General features: G+C 46.7%; 1 protein-coding gene across 1 annotated transcript; it reads right to left on the reverse strand.

Moving 5' to 3' along the window:
• Positions 1 to 141: 141 nt before the first annotated feature.
• On the reverse strand, positions 142 to 21,974 carry zcchc2 (zinc finger, CCHC domain containing 2). The gene is made up of 14 exons (XM_027021169.2): positions 19,432 to 21,974; positions 16,894 to 17,005; positions 16,579 to 16,649; positions 11,315 to 11,386; positions 10,789 to 10,886; positions 9,766 to 9,860; positions 8,891 to 8,974; positions 8,598 to 8,658; positions 8,368 to 8,488; positions 8,171 to 8,262; positions 6,989 to 7,080; positions 3,752 to 3,829; positions 2,432 to 3,502; positions 142 to 2,208 (listed from the first exon to the last, which is right to left on the reverse strand). Exons 1-14 carry the CDS (start codon positions 20,194 to 20,196, stop codon positions 2,147 to 2,149), a joined length of 2,874 nt encoding a protein of 957 aa, XP_026876970.2. The 5' UTR covers positions 20,197 to 21,974; the 3' UTR covers positions 142 to 2,146.
• Between the last annotated feature and the right edge of the window lie 767 nt (positions 21,975 to 22,741).

A 22,741-nucleotide genomic window follows, 5' to 3' on the forward strand; every position in this document is an offset into this window, starting at 1 on the left:
TGCTTTTGACCGCTAACAGCCTCATCTTGGAGCTCTGATCTATAACAATGGACAGAAGTAGGACTGCAGTTAAACAGGATTTGTGAAATACTGCCAATAGCTGGCCATGCAGTGGATATACAGCAATACAACTGCGGTCAATGGGATGTTTTTTCCAACATTTATTGCTAACTTCACAGAGAAAATGCTCAATTTGCTTAAAATGCAAATATCAGAGATAAACTGTAACCTCTCCAGTATGTATTAATCAACATTTACATATGAAATACAGTAAACAAACTGAGGCCTAAGAAATAAAGCCCTCTTGTATACAGTACAGCATCTTATACCTTAAACTAATACAGTTGGCAGGTTTCTGGGTTCCACCTCAGAGATCCAACAGCTTTGGACAAGTCTTACAGTACAGGGCCAAATAAAGTGAAATGAAAGGTGGCAACTGGCAACACTGCTATAGAAGGAATCGCTTAGCTAAGCATCTGCCACTGCAAATTATGGAGGTGCTATAATAAGTTAAAGGCCCTCGGTTCTTAGACAATGTTTCTATTGAACATCAAATTTTTTTTTTTTTTCCCTTTATGATTCAGCACAAAACATGCCAAATCTCTATATAAAAGCGATTTCTTTTGCTGCTTTGGCGATTGCTTTTCGAAATAAATCACAACCTCGACACTTGGGCAAACCAAGACTTGGAATTATAGTCAAAATATTTTAGCCGTCTATGAAAACAGGCACAAATATGCCACCACTTCTAGAATTGGGGGGGGTGGGTGGGTGTTTTTTTTTGTTGTTTTTTTTTGTTTGTTTTTTTTTTGTTTTGTTTTTTGATAAGTAAGCAAGCACGATAAGTGACATCGAGTTTTTCACCGAGTTCCGCCAAACGAGGGGCTTTTCTCCCCCCGACACAGACGCGCTCTCCCTCGCTCTGTCCGAGTGCCGTTTTCCTCAGGAGAGTCTCTGTAACTTTTCTATTCGTAAGGCTTGAAAGAGGACACAAAGGATCGCCTCTGAAATCTAAAATCCTTCACAAGCACGGCATCGCGACGTGAAATGTGCGCTTGCTTCGTATGGCACGTCCCCGCCCCATGCGGTTTTTTTTTTTTTTTTTCGGGGGAAGGTCCGTCGTGATATTGGGCTTTGAACGCATGCATTGCACGTCATGCATCGGTCAAGGCAGCTTCAGGAAAGCGAGGCGCTTCGGCGCCTCCTGGTGGCCACAAGCGGCGCATGTTCCGAATAACGGGAGGCAGTGAGTATACAGCAAAATATGCTATATCAGTGCACTTAAGACACCTGGCACACTTACACGCAGGCTTCATCTGAGAACAATACTAATAGTGCATAATATCGAAACAAACTAAACAGAGCAAACCAGCAGCATATAACAGAATGACCAAAGCATGATTTTAAACTCAGACCATTTCACAGTACAATATCTGACTAGATTAGCCATACATTTTACATTCAAAACACTCACACTAGAAGAAAAAAAAAAATGGGAATGTCTGTGTTTTTGAGGGGGGGGGGGGATTTTTTTTTCATGACTATCAGGAAAGAAAATACTCAGGTGTCATAAAAAAGGGTTGTAATTCAGATAAATGGTAAATAAACTTAAGCTCTTCATAGCTGCTCATAGCAAGTATAAAATTATTTTAACTCTTTCTTAATGGCTGTATAAAAGTTGTCCATTTCAAAAAGTAGAGGAGACCAAGTACTCAAGACCAGTACTTAGTATGAGTATTGGCATCAGATTTTACACACACACACCTCCCCCCAACTAGCTGAAATCCAGAGAGATAAACATCTTTTGACTAAATAAAACATGGAAGCATTGTGAATATACAACAAAATACTCCGGTCATCCAACCCAGTCGAGCACTAAAAACATTACAGAATCTGCACACAGACACCCACGTCCACCTTTACTTACTCCTGCAGTGTCATGAATGAGTGAGACCATGTTGGAAAAATGGGGAGAGAGATGGCGCTGCACTCGTTTAGGGCAGGTTCTTCCAGTCTGCCTCTGAGCTTTTAAAGACGGCCGACACAAAGGACACAGAAATGCCATCGCTTTATCAAGGGGGGCCTGGCGTCTTTAATATAGGGAATGGCTGGAGAACAGAGATTTTCCTCGGGCCTCTGCTCGCTGTCAGTCAGGTTTGTCTAGCGCTTCCGAAGAGTGGGGGACAACGTACTTAAGCCGGAAGCCACCTGAAACGCACACGCACAAACCACACGACAAACCACGAAACAAGCACAACCACACGAACACACAAAGGAGCAGTCAGCGTAACGGCCCAGAGGAACAGCGAGGCTTCTGTCAGGCAACATGGCTTTCACTCGGATTCCCCACGCGCTCAGTGACCACACAGACCCTGCGCGGCTAAAGCGGACATGGCATCAGCCCCTCGTCACCTCCTGGCCCTGCCGTTACCTGGCTGCCCGGCGTCCATGGACGGCTGCTTGCAGTCCTGGGCGTAGTGGCCGCTCACGCCGCAGTTGTAGCAGGACCCGGCTCCGCCCTTCTTGGGCCCCGCCCCTCCAGGTACCGCGCCCGCCGACGGGAAGACGGGCGGGTAAAAGCGGCCGAACGGCCCCGCCTGCGGCAGGCCGTAGCCCGGCTGGGCGGCCAGCAGGTGGTCGGCGTGGGCGTGGAGGAGGGCGCCGGCGGCGAAAGCAGCTGCGGCAGCGGGCGAGGCGTGGGTGTAGAAGGACAGCGGCGTGCCGTTGCTCTGGTGTGCCTGGCCAGGAAAGGGGGCGGCGCCCAGCGAGGGCGCCACGTGGAAGAAGGGCGCCGGCGGGGCGAACACCTGGCGGGCAGCGTGGGGCGCCAGGTAGAAGCTGGTGGACTGGTGGGCGTTGCCCCCGCCGCAGCTTCCGCGGCAACCGCAGGCGTTGCAGCCCGGCTGCGGTTGCGGCGCGACGGGGCCCACGTAGGCGGCGGGTTCGCCCGGGGCCACGCCGTGGGGGAGGGCGCCGGGCAGCGGCAGCCCCGGACCGGGCGTCTGGACGGGCACGCCGACAGGAGGTGGGGCCTGGCTCGAGCAGGCGCTGGAGGTGTGCGGCGGTGGGAGGGGCTGGGCGGCAGTCTTGGGACACGGCTTCCCTGCAGACGCGGCAGCCTGCGTTAGCTCGGGGCCGGCGGGCTGCAGCGGGCACTGGGAGGGCGACAGCACGCTGATGGCCCCCAGGGGGAGCTGCTGCTTCTGGGGGACGGCAGGCGGCTCCGCGGGGTCTCTAGAGGCGGAGCGGCCCGCTCTCCTCTCCTGCTTGGTCAGCGGGGTGACGGTGAGCTTGCTCTCTCCAGGTTTGTCTGCCTCTCTGGGGGCGGGGCTGTACTGCAGGGCATAGGAGAGGCAGGGGTTTAGGGCCGGCTCTGCCCCCGCCTGCTCGGGCTCCGCCTTCAGCGGGTTCACCATGGCAACCGCTTTCCTTCCCAGACTCTTGGGGAGGTGGGGCTTGTTGGCCGGTTCCTGGGTGGAGTTATCCGACTGACTCTCTGTATCTGCAAAGACACACACGCGCACACGCGATTACGTCTAATGCCACTTCAATTCTCCGTCCTTCTCTCTTGTTAAATGAAGCACTAAATCAAAGCGAAATCCATCAGAGAAGATACTGGCAATGCTGCCGCTGAGGATTTGCTAGGGTTACAACTCTAGCATGCATGTCAGTTTATGGGAGTCAGAGACGGAGTCAGACAGCGAGTCAGAGATGGAATCAAAGAGCATGTGCAGTACTGGGGAGGACCGACCTTGTGGCTGCTGGTGAACCGGGCTGGACGGCACAGAGTTGGAGCTTTCAGACGACGTGTCTCCATACACATCCCTGCCTGCACCAACACACACACACACACACACACACCCTTACATGATGCACACAGACGCATATGACCATCCTACGACACATGCAATTTTCACCCGTTTCTCTCTCTCACACACACACACACACACACCCCCTTACATGATGCACACAGACACATATGACCATCCTACGACACATGCAATTTTCACCTGTTTCTCTCTCACACACACACACACACAGCCCATCAGTAAACGCATAAACAAAACTACACTGGCACACAGACACCAGCAAGTCTTCCTGATCTGACTGTAAGACAGACATGTGTGTTCGTGATTCACTCCCATGATACAGATACACCACCCTCTTATCCCCATTGCCGTACCAGGAAGTCAGTGGATAACGTTACGTTCACACGCATAATATCAGCTTCAAGGTATTTGATGACAAACACAGCAATTTTGTTTTAGCGGACCAGATGTAATCAGTTAAGAACAGCATCCAGCAAGTGGGCACAGATGTGCCAAAGACGACCATACAGAGACCATCACATACACAGATGTCTGGAACACTACTATCCAAAGATAGATTGCACCACAGCAAGTAAAGGAGAGGGTTCACCCATGGCAACTTGCCTAGACATCCCAGTTCATGACATCTATTTTCTTGGAAAAAAATTCTGAAAGCTTCTATTAAAACCTATTTTAATAGAATGTGTTTAAAATATTAAACATTGCAAAACCCTTTATCTCTACTCAAAATACCTTTTTAGGTATGATTTTTAAAAACCTTTTCAGTTCGTTGTACGCATGTCCTAATACTCAGCAATTGCCTATTTTTCGGGTTGAAATTGGTATTGAAAAAAATAAAAAGGATAATGTTCAATATTTGTTGCTGAATGTTAAATTGTAGTCAAATCAATAAACAAATTATTTCTTTCCCAAAGAAGTAATCTTTCATTTTCAAAAATTTATATCTCCATTAGTTTTCACGTTTCACATCCATGCTTCTCTGTAGGATTAATTTAGTTCTGTCACATGAAAAACTCCCTTTAAGATGCTCTAAATGAATATTTTCCCAAGAAGGATTATTCTAATTACTTTTTATGGGAAAGTGTTAATATTCATTGGCAATATACAAAAGAATTAAAGCTGCTATATTACTCTGTTATAAGCTTTTAATATATAAAATGTTGATGTATAAACAAATTAAATATGTGATATTACTCCATTTAATAATTTTCTGTTAATGAGCATTTCTTACACTTGTAATGGCGGTCAAAGCAGAAAATAAAAGAATCATTACATATTCAAATGTTCTTGAAGCTGAGAAATACAAGTAGGATGCAAGTTGACGGCATTGCATCTGTGTCTGAGGAAAACTATAGTTCACCAAAAAATGTTTCCGATCAAACAAACAAACTATGGAACCATCGGACCAGTCAGAACCGCAATGTCTCCACTTCAGTAGTTGCTTCTCTGTTCCCAACTCAGCCAAACTTGAAAGATGAAATTCTCCAGTAGTGTCGACTGTCTTCTGAGTTTCTCCTTTCTCCTGCGCTTCTTCCACACAGAGCAGGGCTCCACCATCTAACCCTCACGTCGAGCTGCTTTATGATTCAGTGCTTTTGGATTGCACTTCTGAGTATATACACTTCTGGGTACGTAGCAATTCTGCAATCAGACCAAACCTGTTTCGGGGGTGGTGTGTGAGCCCAGGCTTGACTTATTGTTTTCTAATGCGACTAGTTGATGATGTGAGAAATTAGTTCAGCTGTACTAATCTACTTATGAACTGTAACTTGTTAATTTCTTGACCCCGATGATAAACAGGCTCCTTAGGATCCACAGAGATAGAAAAGCTTGAAGTCAACTTAGTACAAATATCTACCTATGACAAAAGTAATATTACAGCCAGCTATTATCATGAAAAGCCATTTTCCAAAAAAATATTGAATGATGGAGTAATCCAACAGCACCAATTCTTTTATATATTGCCAATGAATAACACTTTCCCATAAAAAAAAATGTTCAAGGAAATAGGAACAATCCAGCTACATGAAGCAGATCTGTGCTAGTGTTTGCTAAAGCAGCACCAAAATCACTTCTCTGTGTGACAGAACTAAATTAATCCTACAGAGAAACTTTTGGTTGCAAGAAAGTGAAAACTAAATGGAGATACCAATATTCTTTGGGTAAAATGATTTATGTTTATTAATCGGATTACTGTAAAACTAACAAATCAATAAATCTTTACATAAATACATGTTGAACATTAGCCTTAGGGTGTCCTGGATGTTCACTACATATTTCAACCCAGCGAAAAACAGGCAATTGGTGAGGGTTAGAACACACATACAACAAAGTGCAAGAGTGATTAAATTTAGCTCAGAGCGCCAAATTTAAAAACCAGAAAAACATATCTGGACTAGATATATGGTTTTGCAAGGTCTCATGAATTTAATAGAAGTCATCAAACAAACAAACAAAAAAAATGCAAGCTCTGCACTTTCTGCTCTGGGGAGAAACCCTTACGAACAAATTAAAACCAGCTGGGAGACATGGGAACATGGGCGTGTAGGGCTGCCAGTGGAACCGGCTCCCGTGGCTTTATGAACGAGTGAACCGGCTCCCGTGGCTTTATGAACGAGTGAACCGGCTCCCATGGCTTTATGAACGAGTGAACTGGCTCACGAGAACCGCTTAACTGCTCAGAAATGGCTCTCACAAACAGGAACACATGAATGGATCGCTGCTGGTGGAGTCAGTCACTCAAACCCAACTCCATTCCCTCGGACCGAGGGCAGAAAGCCCCTAAAATTAGCAACAACTGAAAATGTCCTGGCAGGCCTCTAGCTGAGCAGCACCAGACATCCACTTCAAATGATTTAAAAAAAAATAAAATAAAAAAAATAAAAAAAATGTTGACTTTAAAAAAAAAAAAGTCAACATTTTTTTTTTTTTTTAAATCGTGACATTTTAAGTTAAAGCTTTGATCATTTGTCCAATCGTGCTTGCTCTCCTGAAATGAAAAGGCACAGGATTTCAATCTTGTTTACTCAGTGTTGATTTTTAATACCCTAAAGCTGAAATTCTGCATGTCAGTGTTTCAAATCAAATGTTCTATTGTACAGAGCGAAAAGACTGAACTGTGTCACTGTCCAATCACGCGCATGCGCGCACACACTTACTTGTAGCCTGGCCCATCATCTGTAATGCAGGTGTTCTCAGGTTGCCATTGGCGATGGAGCCTTTCCCGGGCAGACCTCTCCTACTTCGGTCCCTGTGAGGCAAGCAGGAATTAGTTTAATGGCACAGCATGGAGGACCCCAGCCTGCGTGGTGTCTGGAGCCCCACAACCCCGTGGAGGACCCCAGCCTAAGTGGTGTCTGGGGCCACACAACCCTGTGGAGGGCCCCACCTTGTTAGATGTCTGGGGCCTCACACCCCTTGGAGGACCCCAGCTTGCTCGGTGTCTGGGGCCTCACACCCAATTGGTCAGAATTCTCTGTGATAGAGTGGGACATCTTGTCGCAGTCCAAAACAGCTGGTTCTGAACCAGCTATAACCAGAGATGAAAGAGCTGATTTCACTAACAATTCAATGTGCCTCCAGAAACATCTACATGACCCCTGGCTTATACTGGCCTTTGATATGAAGTCCCCTCACATCACATTGTAGCTCTGTGCAGCTTAACCAACTGACTTCAGACGTAAGGGGAACTTACTACTCCGACCGCAGGTCCTAAGAAGCTGGCGGTGTTACGAGAAAGTCTACATGCAAGAAAACGTGCCGGTCTCACTCTCGACGGCCACCTGACAACAGTCGCTGCAACACCGGCGTGTTATTCCATGCAGTGTGAAAACAGCCCCCACTCTTCCAACGCTATTTTTCCTTTCCTTTCCAAACAGCCATTATAACGTATAACCTGCGGGTACTGCCGGAAGCTTTCCCGTAGCGCGTCCCGTAGCGCAACGTGAGGTTTGCCAAATCGACGTGTAACCTCCTCCTTGAATTCACAAGTTTGGATTTTCTTATTCTTGTTCGCGGGGAAGTCGGTTTGTAATAAAAATGGAACCGTTTCGCTCTGGAAGCTCTCGGGGTTTCACGTCTGCGGCCAGCAGCACGACACCACCCCCCGTTACGTCTCAGATAAAGAGACGACTGGGGCCTACGGGAGGAGATGTTGCAGGTGGGGGTGAGGGTGGGGTAGTGGGTTTCACCCTCCACCCTTTCAACAAGCAAAGCAATTGTGGAGGAAAAAAAAAAAAAAAAAAAAAAACGCTCATTCATTCCAAAAAAGAATGCGAGGGAAAGAAAAGAAGCATGGAATGTGTGTGTGTGTGTGTGTGTGTGTGTGTGTGTGTGTGTACCTTTTGCCTGCCGGTCTCCCTTTGGTCTTCAGAGAGGTCCTCTCCTCTGTGCTGTTCTGAGCCAACACACACACTGCCGGGTTGGCATAGTCCTGCAGGGGAGACAGGGGCGCAGAGACTATGTAGAGCGGCAGGCAGACGTCCCGGGGCCCAGGGGCCCCAGGGGCCACGGTGAGTGGGAGCGAGAGGGAGCCGACCTGGTCTGGGTCGGTCCTGCACTGTGGGGAGCTGCGTCTCCGTCCAGCCACCTCCCCGTTCAACTCGGCGTGGAGGCTCCTCCTGCCGCACTCCCGCTGGCTGCCATCGGGGTACGCCCTCCTGCACACCCGCACACGCAGAAAAATAAATAAATAAATAAATCAGTGCAACAGTTAGAATGCAATTGTGCTCATTTGCTCAGAACATCTTGGGTGCGTGTAGAACTCACCCATAACCTGTGTTCCTGACATTGTGGCTCCTCGAACAGGAAAGCCTATATGCCTCAACATCTGAGTGAGAGACATAAACACAACACACACACACACATACACACACACACACACATGTTACAGAACCTCAGAATAGTGGGCTAAAAAAAGTGAAGCCCAGCAGACAAACACATCTGACTGAATCTTTCCGGGAAGATAAATGATAGAAACATCTGGGAGTGGCAGATGTGAGAAGCACCAAGGTGTTTGCGCTGTGGTGTGTAGAGTGTGTGTGTGTCTCTCTCTCTCTCACCCTCCTCCAGACTGGAGGTCTCTGAGCAGTCCTCTGAGAATCGGGGAGCCGGCTGGCGTGTTCTGGCTGCAGGTGCGTTGTTACCTGCAAAGGAGAGCCAACTGGAAGTAAATACAACTCCCATGGGACACACACACGCATGCACAAGCTTGCTTACACACACACACACACACACACACACACACACACACACACACACACACACACACAAAACAGGAACCTCCAGTAACACACCGTTCACCCCTGTTGCCATTTTTCAAACCCACTGCAGATGTCAGGATGGCATTCGAACATGTGGGACAGAATCAGGATCAGAACGGCCACATTTGGCTCTTCCATTTCAGAGACATGGCGTTACCATTCCCACCTCTCCCTCTGGCTCTGGCACCGCTTCCCTGTCACCAGTGCCAGCACTGGGAACGCTCACTTACACGAGCCGTCTCAACCTACCAATCCAGTCCTTCCTAAACAGGCTCTCACGGGAATACATTTACATGGTTACAGTTCTATGGAGCAAAAAAAAAAGACGCTAGAACAATATTACCATGGAAACTATGTGATATGCTGTATATCATACGTTAAATACTGCATGTATTTTTCAGTAACAGCACATGTGTCCTGACATCACCACCATAGTGAGCAGGGCCTTTATGTTCCTCCTCTTTGCTATAATCCAGCAAAAGTCACTAAGCACTAAGAAACGACCCGTTTCTTCTATCTCAGAGCGGTGCGTTCTGTGGCCTCTGCTCGCCATCTCTTGGCAGGCGCTGGCTGCATTTTTACGACGTAATGACGCGCTCGTTAGCGCTGGAGGTATAAGCGCATGCGCACGTGTGTGTGCGCGCGAGAGTGCGCAAGTGTGTGTGGGAGCTTACAGTGGCTGCAGTGCAGGGATGGCGTCTGAGGCGGGAAGAACCCCGAGAGCTGGCACGTCCGCAGGAACTCCTGCGGCACGGCCCAGAACAGCTCCCTGGGCGAGGCAGGCAGGCGGACGAAAGGAGTGTGAACGAGAGAGAGGAAAAAGAGAACCAAACAATTAGCCTGACCGAGTGACAAAATATTTTTTTAAAGGGGGGGTGGGGGGGTGGAGCAACCTCGATTGACTTCAGTCCTTTGGTGGCACTCTAAACGAGTACGCCAGGAAGGCAGCTCTGAAATGAACAGAACTGATTTACTGTTTTCTAACGCGACTACTTGATGACGTGAGAAAGGAGTTCCGACCCCTGCCCGGCGGAAGACCACGGCCCATCCTTTCCCTCAGCTTACCGCCGTTTCTACTCACGACTCCCTGCTGCTTTAGTCTGTACGCTGCAGAGACTAGGTCCTGCCTCCCTCTGCTGTGCAGTGTGCTAAGAAGGGAGAGAGCCGTAACCCGTAAAAACCCCACACCCCCCTCCCAGATGTACATTCCGAACCATTTCTGGACTAGCCAGCAACGTATACAATCACACCCCCTCACGCAGGATTGTAATCACACAAATCATGATCTCCAAACCTGTTTTCACGCTACGGAAGGGTGACAAATAACTCGTGTCAGAAACATTTATTCTGTGCAGTGTCTCGTTTTGTATAGGGAGCCGGGCAGTATTTGCGTTATAGATATATGGAGTTAACGCAGCCAGTGCAGTTAAACAAATAACGCAGGCTGGATTCCATGGCAGATCCTGATGTACTTTCCACTCGTCTTCCATCTACAGGAAGAGCTCCGAGGTTCCATCTAACGTGGTATCGGCAGTCTAAATGTACTTTAGAGGAATTAGAACAGCAGCAGAAACTAAGTGCACTATTAATATAAAGTTGGGAGGGCTATTTCTGAGTGGGTGACCATCGCTGTGACGAGCAACACTGGAACCTGTGTGGAGAGTGCTGGAAGAGAAAAGAGGTCAAGGGTCAGTCACCTGAGTGTTCTCTCCAGTGCCCTAGGATCCCCGTCAGGCTGACTCAGCAGTCCCACAATGCCTTGCTGGAAGCCCTCTGTACCCTGTTCTTTACACAGCTGCCAGGCAAGATAGTTAGGGCATGAGAGAGAGAGAGAGAGAGAGAGAGAGAGAGAGAGAGAGAGAGAGAGAGAGAGAGAGAGATTGAAAACTTGGGTTGAGTTAAGGAGGCACCCTGAAACACCCCAACTCCTGACTGTGGACACTTCTGTCTTTTCCGGCAATGTGCTGTTATTAAAAAGCCTGCTGGAAGGCACAGCCATCGCATGGGCATCTACCACCCACCGTCTGTGCACCGGCAGGGCCAACGGCTTCGTTTCGGCTCTACAGCCATGAGAGCCGCAAGGCGCAATTTTCGATGAGAAGGAAAAAAAAAAAAGACGCCAGAACCTTAACCAAAAGGCACGAGCCGCACGAACGTGAGTCGCATTTAAAAGCCGCCCCCGGCACGACGGCTGAGGCGGCCACACTCCTAGAGGAGACGTACCTTCAGCAGAAACTCCTGCAGCTCGCGGCGACTTTTGCTCACCACGGTAGACGTGGAGTCCGACCACTGCACCTGGAAAGGATGAGACGGGGACAGGTTTAGAGCGGGTCACTCGGAAAAACCACGCTGCGCACCACGGCTGCTTTTGCCCGGAAGGTGATTCTCCGCTGTTTCGCAGCGCCGGCCAAATTCTCTCGCTGCCTTCAGCTGACGGAACTCGCGTCTCCCCAGCATATAGAGCGCAACATGACCTCGTGGTTCGGAAACTCTTACGGGGACATAAAATGTCAAATGAAATTTTTCACCATCACCTCATGTTTTACTTAATATAGGTTATATAAAGGTTATGACAAACTTTAGGCTGATTTCCCAAAGAGATTTGGCCGTACTGCTGCATCAGAGCCAGCCTGCGTCATGACAGTGACATTAACTACGCGGTGCAACGACCAGAGTGTTTGAACCGGACAGTGCGGCCCAACCAGCTCAGCACAGGATGTCAACACATCATCTCTGGGCCAATGACATTCTACGGCACTTTAATGTTCTTGAGAATGGACAACCCGCATGTCGAAATCTGTTGCGTGCATATGTACATAAATTACACTCGCTGTACAAATGAGAAACATATGTAACCCATCTAACGTATGAGAAAATATGTTTAGTGGGGACAAGCTAGCTTGGGCTTTTACACAAAGGCCTTCAACCGTTTGCATTGATAACAGTGAACACAGGCAACGGGCTTGCAGTTGCAGACATGGAACTGTCTATCACTAAGGCAGATATAAACTACACTAGATTGAGCCTAGATTGCGTGTGAAAACCACAGCGCAGCTCAGCCACTAAATACTTCCTCCCTGTTCGAGTCCAGACTCGCAGAGCTTGTCTCAGTTCGCTGCAAACAAGATAACCAAGCAAGAGTCTTAATTTCACTATAGAACTCGAGGTCATCGCTTCAGCACGTGGCAAGTAATCGCTGAAGATTTCTGAATAATCCGGAAGATCCGCTATAAGATGGGAGGATGAAACTTAAGCGTTTCTCATCTGCAGAAATGAGTGCATGGACTGCTGGCCTTCCTGAGCTCCCCTTAATAATAAAAAAGGTTGCGAAACTCCAATCACGTTTGGGGATTTACAGTAATGCCGGGGTGGACAGGGCTTCCATGTCAGCATTGCGTCAACGCGACCCACGCTCTTTCGGCGAGCCAAAACAAACGGCGGGAAATAAGCCTTGCAACGAGGAAACGTTTTGGCAGTTACCCGCACTGTGAGAGTCGATAAGAGGACGGCTGTAATTACAGCAATTCATCATTCCCCAGACGCCAACGAGAGGGTGTCGAAGTGTTTATCTGTGACTCTAAATCGGCCTCTTTCAACACCGAGGCAGCCCGTAGCGCCGGGTAAACATCTCGGCCTTAATAAGGGCCGGCAAGCTGTTTTGTCTGGGTCCCCGCTTGCCAGCGGACTGTTTGTAAGGCTTTCAGGAGCCCGAGTGCATACTGATGTCTTAATAGCAGGCCAGCACGCAAAACGGCTCTCGCCAGCACACACAGAGGAAGGCAAGGTTCTGTAACTAGAATGGGAGAGGTTGGGAAATTAGAACTCTGCCGGGCAGTAATGTATGGGGATCACTCTTTGAAATGCGCCTGGCTGCTCAGCTGGAGAGAGAGCAGAGATTGTTTCCTGTGCTTTTAAAACAGGAAGTGGACTGAACCACGATGCACGCCCCCCACCATCCTTTGGAGATAAATAACCAAAATTAAGAATGTCTACTTATCCCTATTAGCCAAATACTGACAATACTGGACTGTTGTTATTGTAATCATGCAATAGTACTGATCTAATAAAGCTATTCGGCGATATTACTTATAACAGATCTGTGGTAGGAAGCATATGTTTGATGTAGTACGTGATGTCTTCAGGTAAAATCATTTCCATATTTTCAATCTTTAAACTTCTGCCATGTTTATCTGCGTACTATGGACTCGGGGCTCACAGCCTTTGGACTTGCGTTCTGAGACATTTGCTGAAACGGTCAACAACATCACGTTCAGTCTGATAGGCCACGTGCCAAAGGGACTTTGGCACGACTAGTTTCTATGGTTAACACTGACACCAAAATATGAGATCATCGTAGACCCTGTTTAAGTTATTCTGCATTTAATAACCGCTGCGACCAAGCGGAGGCATACAGGCTTATTACCTGATCCTGTTGTTCAAGTTTCTGCCTTCCAGGACCGCTATGCGAATAATTTTTATACAGATAACAGAATAAAATCATACTAGTGTTATTGTTATCGAAGATCAGAAGTTATAATAGATGTTAAGCATGTACAATTCAACAACAAACCAAATGACCCCTTATATAAAGCTAATTTAAATATAAAAAACATTTATATATAAAATAACAACAATAATAATAAAAATATTTGGCCAAAATCCTTCTTCTTTCGACATGCAAAATGTACTGAAGATTCCCCCAACAGCCTAGATGAACCACAGAATTGGATAGCACTTCAGTCTGTCAGACCTGATCGGGAACCTGCTAGCTAAGCCCACTAGTCTGCAAGTCCTTATAAAAAAACAGATATTTAAATAGGACACGCGTTCGCACATGAGCGTGTCATTAATGACTCTGTGAATTAGCACTTTTAAGAGCAACTTTAGACCGAATCTGTTTGTTTTGAAGACAGTGAGGCACGATGTCTTGAATGAATAACTCTTAAAATGTTACTGAAAACATCATATTATAATTAAATGTGTAAAACCCCCACATGGGAACCTGTTGATGTTCCAGAAAACAAACCAATTAGTGTAACGTCATTGGATGAGCACACACGTTTGTAGAAGTGCACTAAACACATTTAGGCCTGTTTACCTGTAATGAAACAGGAGCTACCACACTTCTTCTGTTTATTTTTAACTGCAAAACTGCTTACACTATAACTGTAAGAAACCATCAGTACTATTGTATGCAATTGTTTATATTGAGCATCAATAACAGCCCACAATTTTAATAAAGTGCTAAGGATAAGTTGGACCCTTTTTTCTGACCAAAAAAAAAAAAAACCTACGATCAGAAAACTAGCTAATTTGAGACGACAGTCCTTTATTGGTTGGTTTTGCTAGCAGGCCGCTGTTGTTGCTCCAAGAGTGAGCTAAGGAAGATGGATGTTCTGGCAGAAAGTTCCACCCCCGCACACCATACCCATGAGCAGATGGTACTGCCCAGCAAGCCCCAACTCACTTCAAGTAGGCAGCCCTGTGCATGTGCGTGTGTCTGCATGTGTGTCCAGGGAGAGCTAGTTGTCAGAAGTCAATGCCTCCTTCACATTTAACCCAAAACGCTTCCGACACCGGCCTGGCATTCAGGACCCGAAATGACCCAATCCAAAAATGACCCAAACATCTCACGTCGCCAGACAAGGTAGCACAAAGACAGAAACCTACCAAGGCCTCTCTTTCTCTTCTTTTGTTCACAAAAGACCAAACTGCTTCGCTTCTGGTGGTTACTGCCACTAGCAGACCCAGTAGCGACTAGTAGGGGTGTCCCAGAACAGCTTCCGTAGATATAGTGACTCTCCTCCTCACTCCCCTGGCGTCAGGTAAAGCTAAGGAGGTGGCCAAAAGCCTGTCCTCAATATGTCTGGTGAGCACCTCTGGCAAATGAGGAACCTCAGAAATGATGCACTCCTTTCTCAGAGAGAAAAAAAAAAGCTAGGCCAGAGAAACGCCTTTCCTGTCAGAGCCAAGAGCTGCATATTTCAAGGAACAGCAAATCAAAATCTATTCCTTTGATATGAAGGGTTGGCAGCAGGCATAACTGCATCTGAGAAGATGACATCAGATTTATTATTGTTATTTTTAATGGAACTTGAAAGAACAAAATGATGTGTGAAGTATTTTTTTTTAGATTTGAGAAAAAGCTGTAACGTGTCAGGGAAGCACATTCTGTTTTAGAATAACCTTTTCCAAGGCCAAACTGAAGTGCTGAGAAGCTGGAACCTTCTACATAAAGCCACACATTTTCACCAGATTCTTCAGATTCCCCCCCCCCCCCAAATCTAGGACCTTGTGATAGAGATGAGTCTCCCTATTGACCAAAACGGTGAAGTCTAAAACAGTGGCGTTATTCCAGAATAGGTCAAACCATTGTTTTGTTGTTGTTGTACCTGGTACAAGAACATCTGACTCATCTCAATGCTGGACAATTAGCTCAGTCCACTGTGGTCTGCAGAAGCAGACAGAACACTGAACAGTGCTGTGGCCCAGTCCAGCACCCAGTGACAACGGAGAGTGACTCGTTTAGGGGCGGCGACCAATGGTGATGCAAATGCTACTTAAACGTAACATAATTCAATGATACTTTGACAGGGAAAAGGGATCATCCGGGAATCTGGCGGGATGCAAAAGAGGAAGAGGAAGGAAAGTCCTGGATAAACGTACACACTTTCCCCTTGAAACCACGGCCTGCGACAACAGCAGCCAATATGGAGGCGAAATCAGAGCCAACATACAGATGTTTTCCTCCCCTCCCACTGTATCCTCCAGCAGGTCAGTGTGTGTATGTGTGTGTCAGCACAGAGGCACTGGGCCAATCCCTCCCCCCGCTCCATCTGAGCCGCCGGCCCAGAGCGTCTCCAACCCCCATCAGCGAGCGGATGTTCACGCCTCGGGCCGCTGTCCCCCTGAAGCCCTGGCCTCAGGCAAACAGAAGGAGGCATCGCTGTAGTGTGGGGCGCAGCACAAAGCCTTTCCCGTTTCCCTTCAGACGCCCCGAGAGTAACACAGAGGGAACGAAGAGCAACAGAAGCGTGGCACGAGCCTGTGACAAACATGTGAATGCCTCCCCATGCCACCAAGGACGCTGGCAGCGTTTGAAGAGGCTGAGGTAGACACAGCACAGTGCTTTCGCGCATTTATGTGGGAAACCACATTTCACTTCTGACACATTACACAGGGGTTTTGCAAATGATGCAAGATGCACCCAGATACAACAACAGCGAAGAGTACATACACACATTATATCGGTGTTCCCCATTCTGTTACTTTCTGGTTGCTTTTCTAGATTGTACTGATTGTCATCAGCAGGACTGGCAGGAATCAACGGTGTTAAAAAAATTTTTTTGTTGGAGGACAGATTTGGTTTCATCAAACAGTTGGCTCATCCACACCCACCATCATGACGTTTTTGGTCAGCACAACCACTGAGAGAAGCCTCTTTTAGCCAACCTGGATGGGAGCTGGCAGACAGAGAGCAAACCTACCTCGAAACTGAACTGTCCGCGGTCTGCTCCCAGCGAGATCTCCTTGAGGGTGACCTTTTCAATGTGCACCACTGAAAACACAAAGGAGCAGACGGATCACAGCTCTAAGGATCGCTAAGCAACAGTACAGGAACAGTTAATATGTGTTAATCCAGGGATATGCTGAAGATGGAATATTTAATAGCAATTTCATTCATTATAAAAATATGTGCTCTTACAATTGATCATGATGTGCGTGTGTAAGTGCACTGTGGAATACCTGCTACATTTGCAGAGACACAACAGTGTAATCATATAAGAACTGAATACTGGTACCTTGCCTCTGGGGTGTGCTGTTGAGGTGCCGGACCGGACCAGCACACGATGACCACGTTCGGCTGCCGTCGGCGTGGGGGCAAAGGTAGTCTGGCCGGGAAAGCTGGTCCCGCTAAAAGAATAGAAAAGAGGGAGTGAATTTTGTATAGTGAGGGTACCAACACTGTCTGCAGTGTATGCTCCTTATTAGAAACATCTGCCTTCTGTTGAGGTTGCATGTTAAATTACACGATCTGCCACTGTCATGAGGATTAAGGCCCCCAGTTTAGAAAAGTGTAGGCTAATCTGACTTCATAAGGGCTACATGCTGTGTCTTACTTGTGAATGGAATAAAGGGGCGCGAGAGTCGAAGTGCCAACACGGACAGCTCACAAATTCCCATTTGCATTTTGCTGCTGGTCACATTAGTAATTAAAAAATAAATAAATCAATAAATAAACCTCCTTTAAGGGGGCCTTCGAGGAGGTTAAGCACACATTCTTGTTCCCTCATTCACATGCTTAAAAATGGACAAGGACAAATTGGTCCTGGGTGTGTGTGTGTGTGTGTGTGTGTGTGTGTGTGTGTGTATACTAGGACACACAGGCCAATATCCAAAGGCATTTCCTCTCTCCTGCCCCGAGTGGTTTATCCACCACGTCACGGCAGCTAAAGGTCAGACCGAAAGACACAACATGCGCAGGGTCAGCGGGAACTCCAGCGGGATGGAGAGTAGTCCGATCGCAAAGAAAGGGACGAGGGGGGCTAGAAGTCAAAAAGGCACTGGTGCTGCAAAAGGCGACATCGGTTTGAACTAGAACATCCGATCAAAACCTTCTGCCACCGTTCAAAACCCAATCCACACCCTCCATTGAAACGCGATAGCACAAGGTCAGCCCATTATATCTGCGTGCCAGTTCTATAGGAGCCGCTTGGCTTAGGTCCTCATATTGTGCTTCTGTCTGAGTATTCAGACATTTTTCATATCACTTTGTATTGTTTTTTAATACCATCAATGCCAAGTGCCTCTGTTCAGTTTAATCCGATGATGTTCAGGGCCAAATCCAATGATGTTTGACCCACGTGACCAAGCAATCCCTCCATCAAATCAATCAGAATTTCACAATCACACAATGAAGTAACCGCGACAACACACCGGGAAGAGCATGACCTTAGCTGTTGGCAATCCGGACACAACATACATAAACGGCGCCTGGTTTACACCTGCTGGCCAGTAGAGGTTGAGTCATTTAGGAGACTTGACTGGATCTAATGACTAGAGCAGGCTCTATCCATCAGGCCATTGGAACACCACAAAGCTGCCTCACGTCCTGGTTGCCCAATGCCAGCGGAGCCCAAGACGGGGTCGTTCTGCATAGACGCCCGAGGTATCCGATCAACAGCGACCGGAAGCTGAAAAGTGGGTGGAATTCTGACAGAGACATACCATGCACATACTGGGCGGAAAACAGGTGCTCACGGCTCGTTACTGAAAAGACAGGATGACAGTCTAAGATGATCAGAATGCTCATTCTCTCATGACTAATTTATTTATTGTGATACAGCCATCTTTGTTTCAGAAATCGAAGCCTAGAGAAATGTTGAAAGAGAAGCGTGTTCTCAGATATATGAGAAGAGTCTAAGTGTGTGACTTTAAGTGGATAAGTATCTTGGTTCACCACAATCTTTATAGGCTTCCCTATTTCTTGATAACTGTTATCCAGAAAAGGTATCACAGCAGAATATATATGATAACTAATACTATTAATAAATCTAATTCACGTGATAAATGGCACCTTTGTCTTTCCTTATCGGTCAAATGAGGTGTATGAAGACAATTCCATAAAAGCTGTTACACTATAGACTCACCTAGAACACACACTTCACAAAAATCTAATTATTTCTTAACAGTTACTTTTTAGGACTTGCATGACAACATAATATTGCCTTAAACTCTTATGAGTAGGTAGTAGTCTATCCATGACAGAATTCAGAGCTATAAAATATCCATCCCGTAACATTCGAGCTCCAAATCCAGATTCACTCGCTCAACACGTATATAACAAACTAATAAGTTATGGTTAAACATTTGCACCTACCCATGGACCGCTAACCTCAGAATGAGCTTTAACAAATTCGTCGGATTTCCCCAGGTATTTCCTATTGCCATGCGTGACCAGTAGGACGTCCTGTGTTTAATAAGGCACACCCACTCCAGACAGAGTGACTACTACTGGCTAACACGTGAATGAATGCCTGCTGACCAGCTGTCAGTCATGTGAAACTCCTTACTCAGTCATCCGATCACGATAACAAGAATACCCAGCAAAACATGGCCTTGGCCAGTCTCAAAGAGAAGACGAGCATGTTGCCGTTGTAATTCAGATTGGAAACAAACAAACAAGTGAATGATCTTTCGCAGCTTCCTGTGGATATTTTTCCATCCCGGATTGGGATGAACGCAGAGGAAATAAAAGCTTAAACAACATGTGTCGCGGATGTTTAACTGAAACGTAGGAAACGCGAGATAACGTGAGTCGGGGAGGTTTAGCTGGTTACCAATGTTTGAGGTCTCTTCCGTTCCTCGATCAGAGCGTCGACGTTCTCTAGCCGCGTCCGGACGACCTCCCTCTGATGGAAAGTGAACGCCGGGTGTAGTGAGGCCATGGTGAAGAGCAACGCCAACTGCTCCAGAGACACCGGCTCCGACATGCTCAACAGCTCCGATCTGGCGGTGGCGTCCCCCGCGCTCTCACGGCGATTGTGGACGGGGTGGTGGTGCCTGGGAAGTCCATGTGGGCAAGCGACCCCGCAGTTCCTCAAGTGCAAAGCGTCGACATGGCTCAACGTCCGATACAGTATCCCTGCGCACTCCCTGTTTTTGGATCCCAGAAGGGACAAATAGACCAGCAGTCTCGAAAGCACGACGGGGTCGCGAACGTCCATCAGCAGCCCCAGGTCGGTCGGACTGTTCGCCCGCGACTCGAAGTCCCGCAGGACGTGGAAGTCTTTCCGCGCAAGGTCCTCGAGGCAGGAGCCCAGGAAGCGGAGCTCCAGCGGCTGGCACATATGGAGGAGCCCGCACATGAACTCCACTCGTTTCGCCGGGCTAAGGTGTAAGCCGAACCACTCGAATACCGCCTCCTTATCGAGTCGAGGAGGATGCCCCGGGCTCCTGGCCGGCTCGTCAGATCCGTTGCAAGTGGCCGTGTTTAACGACGAATTAAACGGGTGGAACCCGCACTCGCCGTTTTCCTGTTGTTTGCCTTCAAACGTGTCGTCTCCCTCCTCCGCCGCGCGTACAGGCGGCTTCATCGTAAGCATGATCAACTCCGAAAGACGGTCTGTTGGACGAGCATCAGTAATGTGAATCCACCGATATCGTCCGCTAACTGCTGGTTATACATTCGATAAGAAACGATTGACAACTTCGGTCGGAATTTTCGTTAAAAACGACGGTGGCGAGCGAGGCGGCGCGGTTGTGGTCAATTCGCCAGATTACTCGTTTGCCGTGCCTCCAGAAAATTATGTCAATCAAGTGGGACTCCGCCCACCCAGCCACTGGACTGCTGGGTCCTAAACTTCTATCCTAGTAAGGGTTACTGAAGTGACGGTGTTTTCGGCGACAGTTGATGATAAATAATAAACAACAGTTATAAACCTTCAGTTACCATTCCTCTATTAGTAAAGCCAGATATGTCACGAGTATCGCAGAGGCTTTTCGCCCCCGAAACTTTAGAAGCCCTCGTCATTTGGTGAGAAATTCGCATCTCTCCATCATCCATGCTGACCACGAAGGTCTACAAAATCCCATGAAAAGTCTCTTCGTGTTAAATTATAGGTAATTCTGCCAACATTTTTGAAACGGTCCATCATAACGGTGGTGTAGTCATCTAAAAGGAAAAATGTAAAGCTCATTCTTTCCACTATGGGGCGATGTTGCATCACTGCTGAGTTCAAATCTACCTGCTCAAAATCGCCAGTAATACTAAACTATGTGCTCAGCGATTTTATAGGTGTTATAAAAACACCGTGCTCCTGTTTTAATAAATCCCGTTTTAATATGCCTCGCAATTCTCCTCGGGAGAATCCCCGACACCATCTAGAAATCTTTCTAGCGCCATGATCATATTTGGGCAGTGAGGCTTACAGACGTCTTGTTGGTGGCTTTGATGCTAGTGAAGGGCCTACGGTGAGTATTAGAAAAGAGGCCGTAGATATAATGCAAAAATAATCAAGAAGAATATGGATGCAGACAAGAACATTACCAAAAGATAACTGAGGATATCAGAACTTAGAGCTGTTTGAGATATGCAAAGAAAATTAGGAGATCATCTCTATTGGAAGTGAATACGAACACCTATACATTAACATACTGAATAGCAAGCTTATAAAAAACAATGTGTCTCCACTCCAATTTCCTCAGCTTTAATTAATTTATTGTAACAATAGATCAATATGAAGTTTCGGATGCTAATCTGTTTGTGCATAATATATGCTAGGAGTGATGTTACTTTGTAACATTGTGTCGTTGTAAAGTCAATATATATAAGCAGATGATTGTAAAATGACTCCCATCTATTATACTTTGAATCATCCTTCTTACCTGTGTGCTCATCTATAATTTAGCCTAACTCCAACTGCGACAGATTAACCAGTTACTGGGAGATTTAAACCGATTAATATTCGAACAGTTGTATTATAAGATGTCGATTTCGATGCCGCAGTTATGACTTTTATACAGAAAATATCGTCTGCAGAATTAAACGTAATTTCGTCTGTGCACGCAATATCTTCTGTATATCGCTTCTACACGACAGCTAGCTACATGATTTAATTAAAACAAACCAGTGGCGATATCTTTGTGTGGAACTGTGTGAAATTGTAAAAGTGACTTGTGAAAACAGGGCTAGAATTTTTTAAATGTGCAAAAGATTTTCTAGGGCCTGCCGTTGCAAAAAGATCAGGATGACCAGGCTTTGCAGCGTTTTCAACACACCGTCTCTGCTTGGGCCGCCCGCACCGGTAGATAAAAATCACTGTTTCAACGGAAAATCTGACATTTGAATGCCTTACTTTCCTCTTTTCAAACGAACTCATTTTCGGCCACACAGCCGTCTGAATTGCTTGCGCGGCACTAGATAACGCGCTGCTTCTCAGAGGGTACACTACCAACCTGTGAGGCGTTTAGGGGACACCTGTAAAGTGCAGCCACAGAAAATCTGCCTTTAACTCTATAACTTTGCCTTCGGTCACATGGAGCGCACGCCACCACCACAATAAATGCTCAACCTGTGGGAGATGCTGTTAGTTGAAGGGGCGGCCCATTTGTTTTAACGTGGTGTCCATGGGCTCCTGCTGGAGGGCCACTTTTGAAGGCTCCCTTGGCTGTGAACGTCTGTATTTGGCCTGCCGTTTGTTCATGCCCTGTATTTCCCTCTCATCCTCTCTCTACTGCTCCGTTCACATTTTCACATTGGCATGTTCGCTCCTGCAAAGAAAAATACTCTGTTAAACAAAGTTCTTTAAAATATTTCCATGTGTTTGATTGCATCAGAGCAAAGAGCTTTAAAGGGAATATGTAACAGTACATGCCTCAGTAAACAGACAATACCACAAATTATGCAATAAACTATACAAACAAGATATGCAGGAAAATAAACAATTAGATGTAGGTACACTATTTAATATACGTTAAGATGTTTAAATGTGTGTGAAGCAGATTGTAAGTTGTAAATAGTACAGAGAAGTGTCTTCTGCATATGAACTAAAGTCTCTGCAGTAAAGTGAGTACTTTACTAGTACTGGCCATTAGGCACATCTGACAACCTGCAAGAACTTACTGTTAAAGTTCTCCGCAATCTTAAAA

This window comes from Electrophorus electricus, chromosome 7, assembly GCF_013358815.1.
Source record: "Electrophorus electricus isolate fEleEle1 chromosome 7, fEleEle1.pri, whole genome shotgun sequence".
Taxonomy (NCBI): domain Eukaryota; kingdom Metazoa; phylum Chordata; class Actinopteri; order Gymnotiformes; family Gymnotidae; genus Electrophorus; species Electrophorus electricus.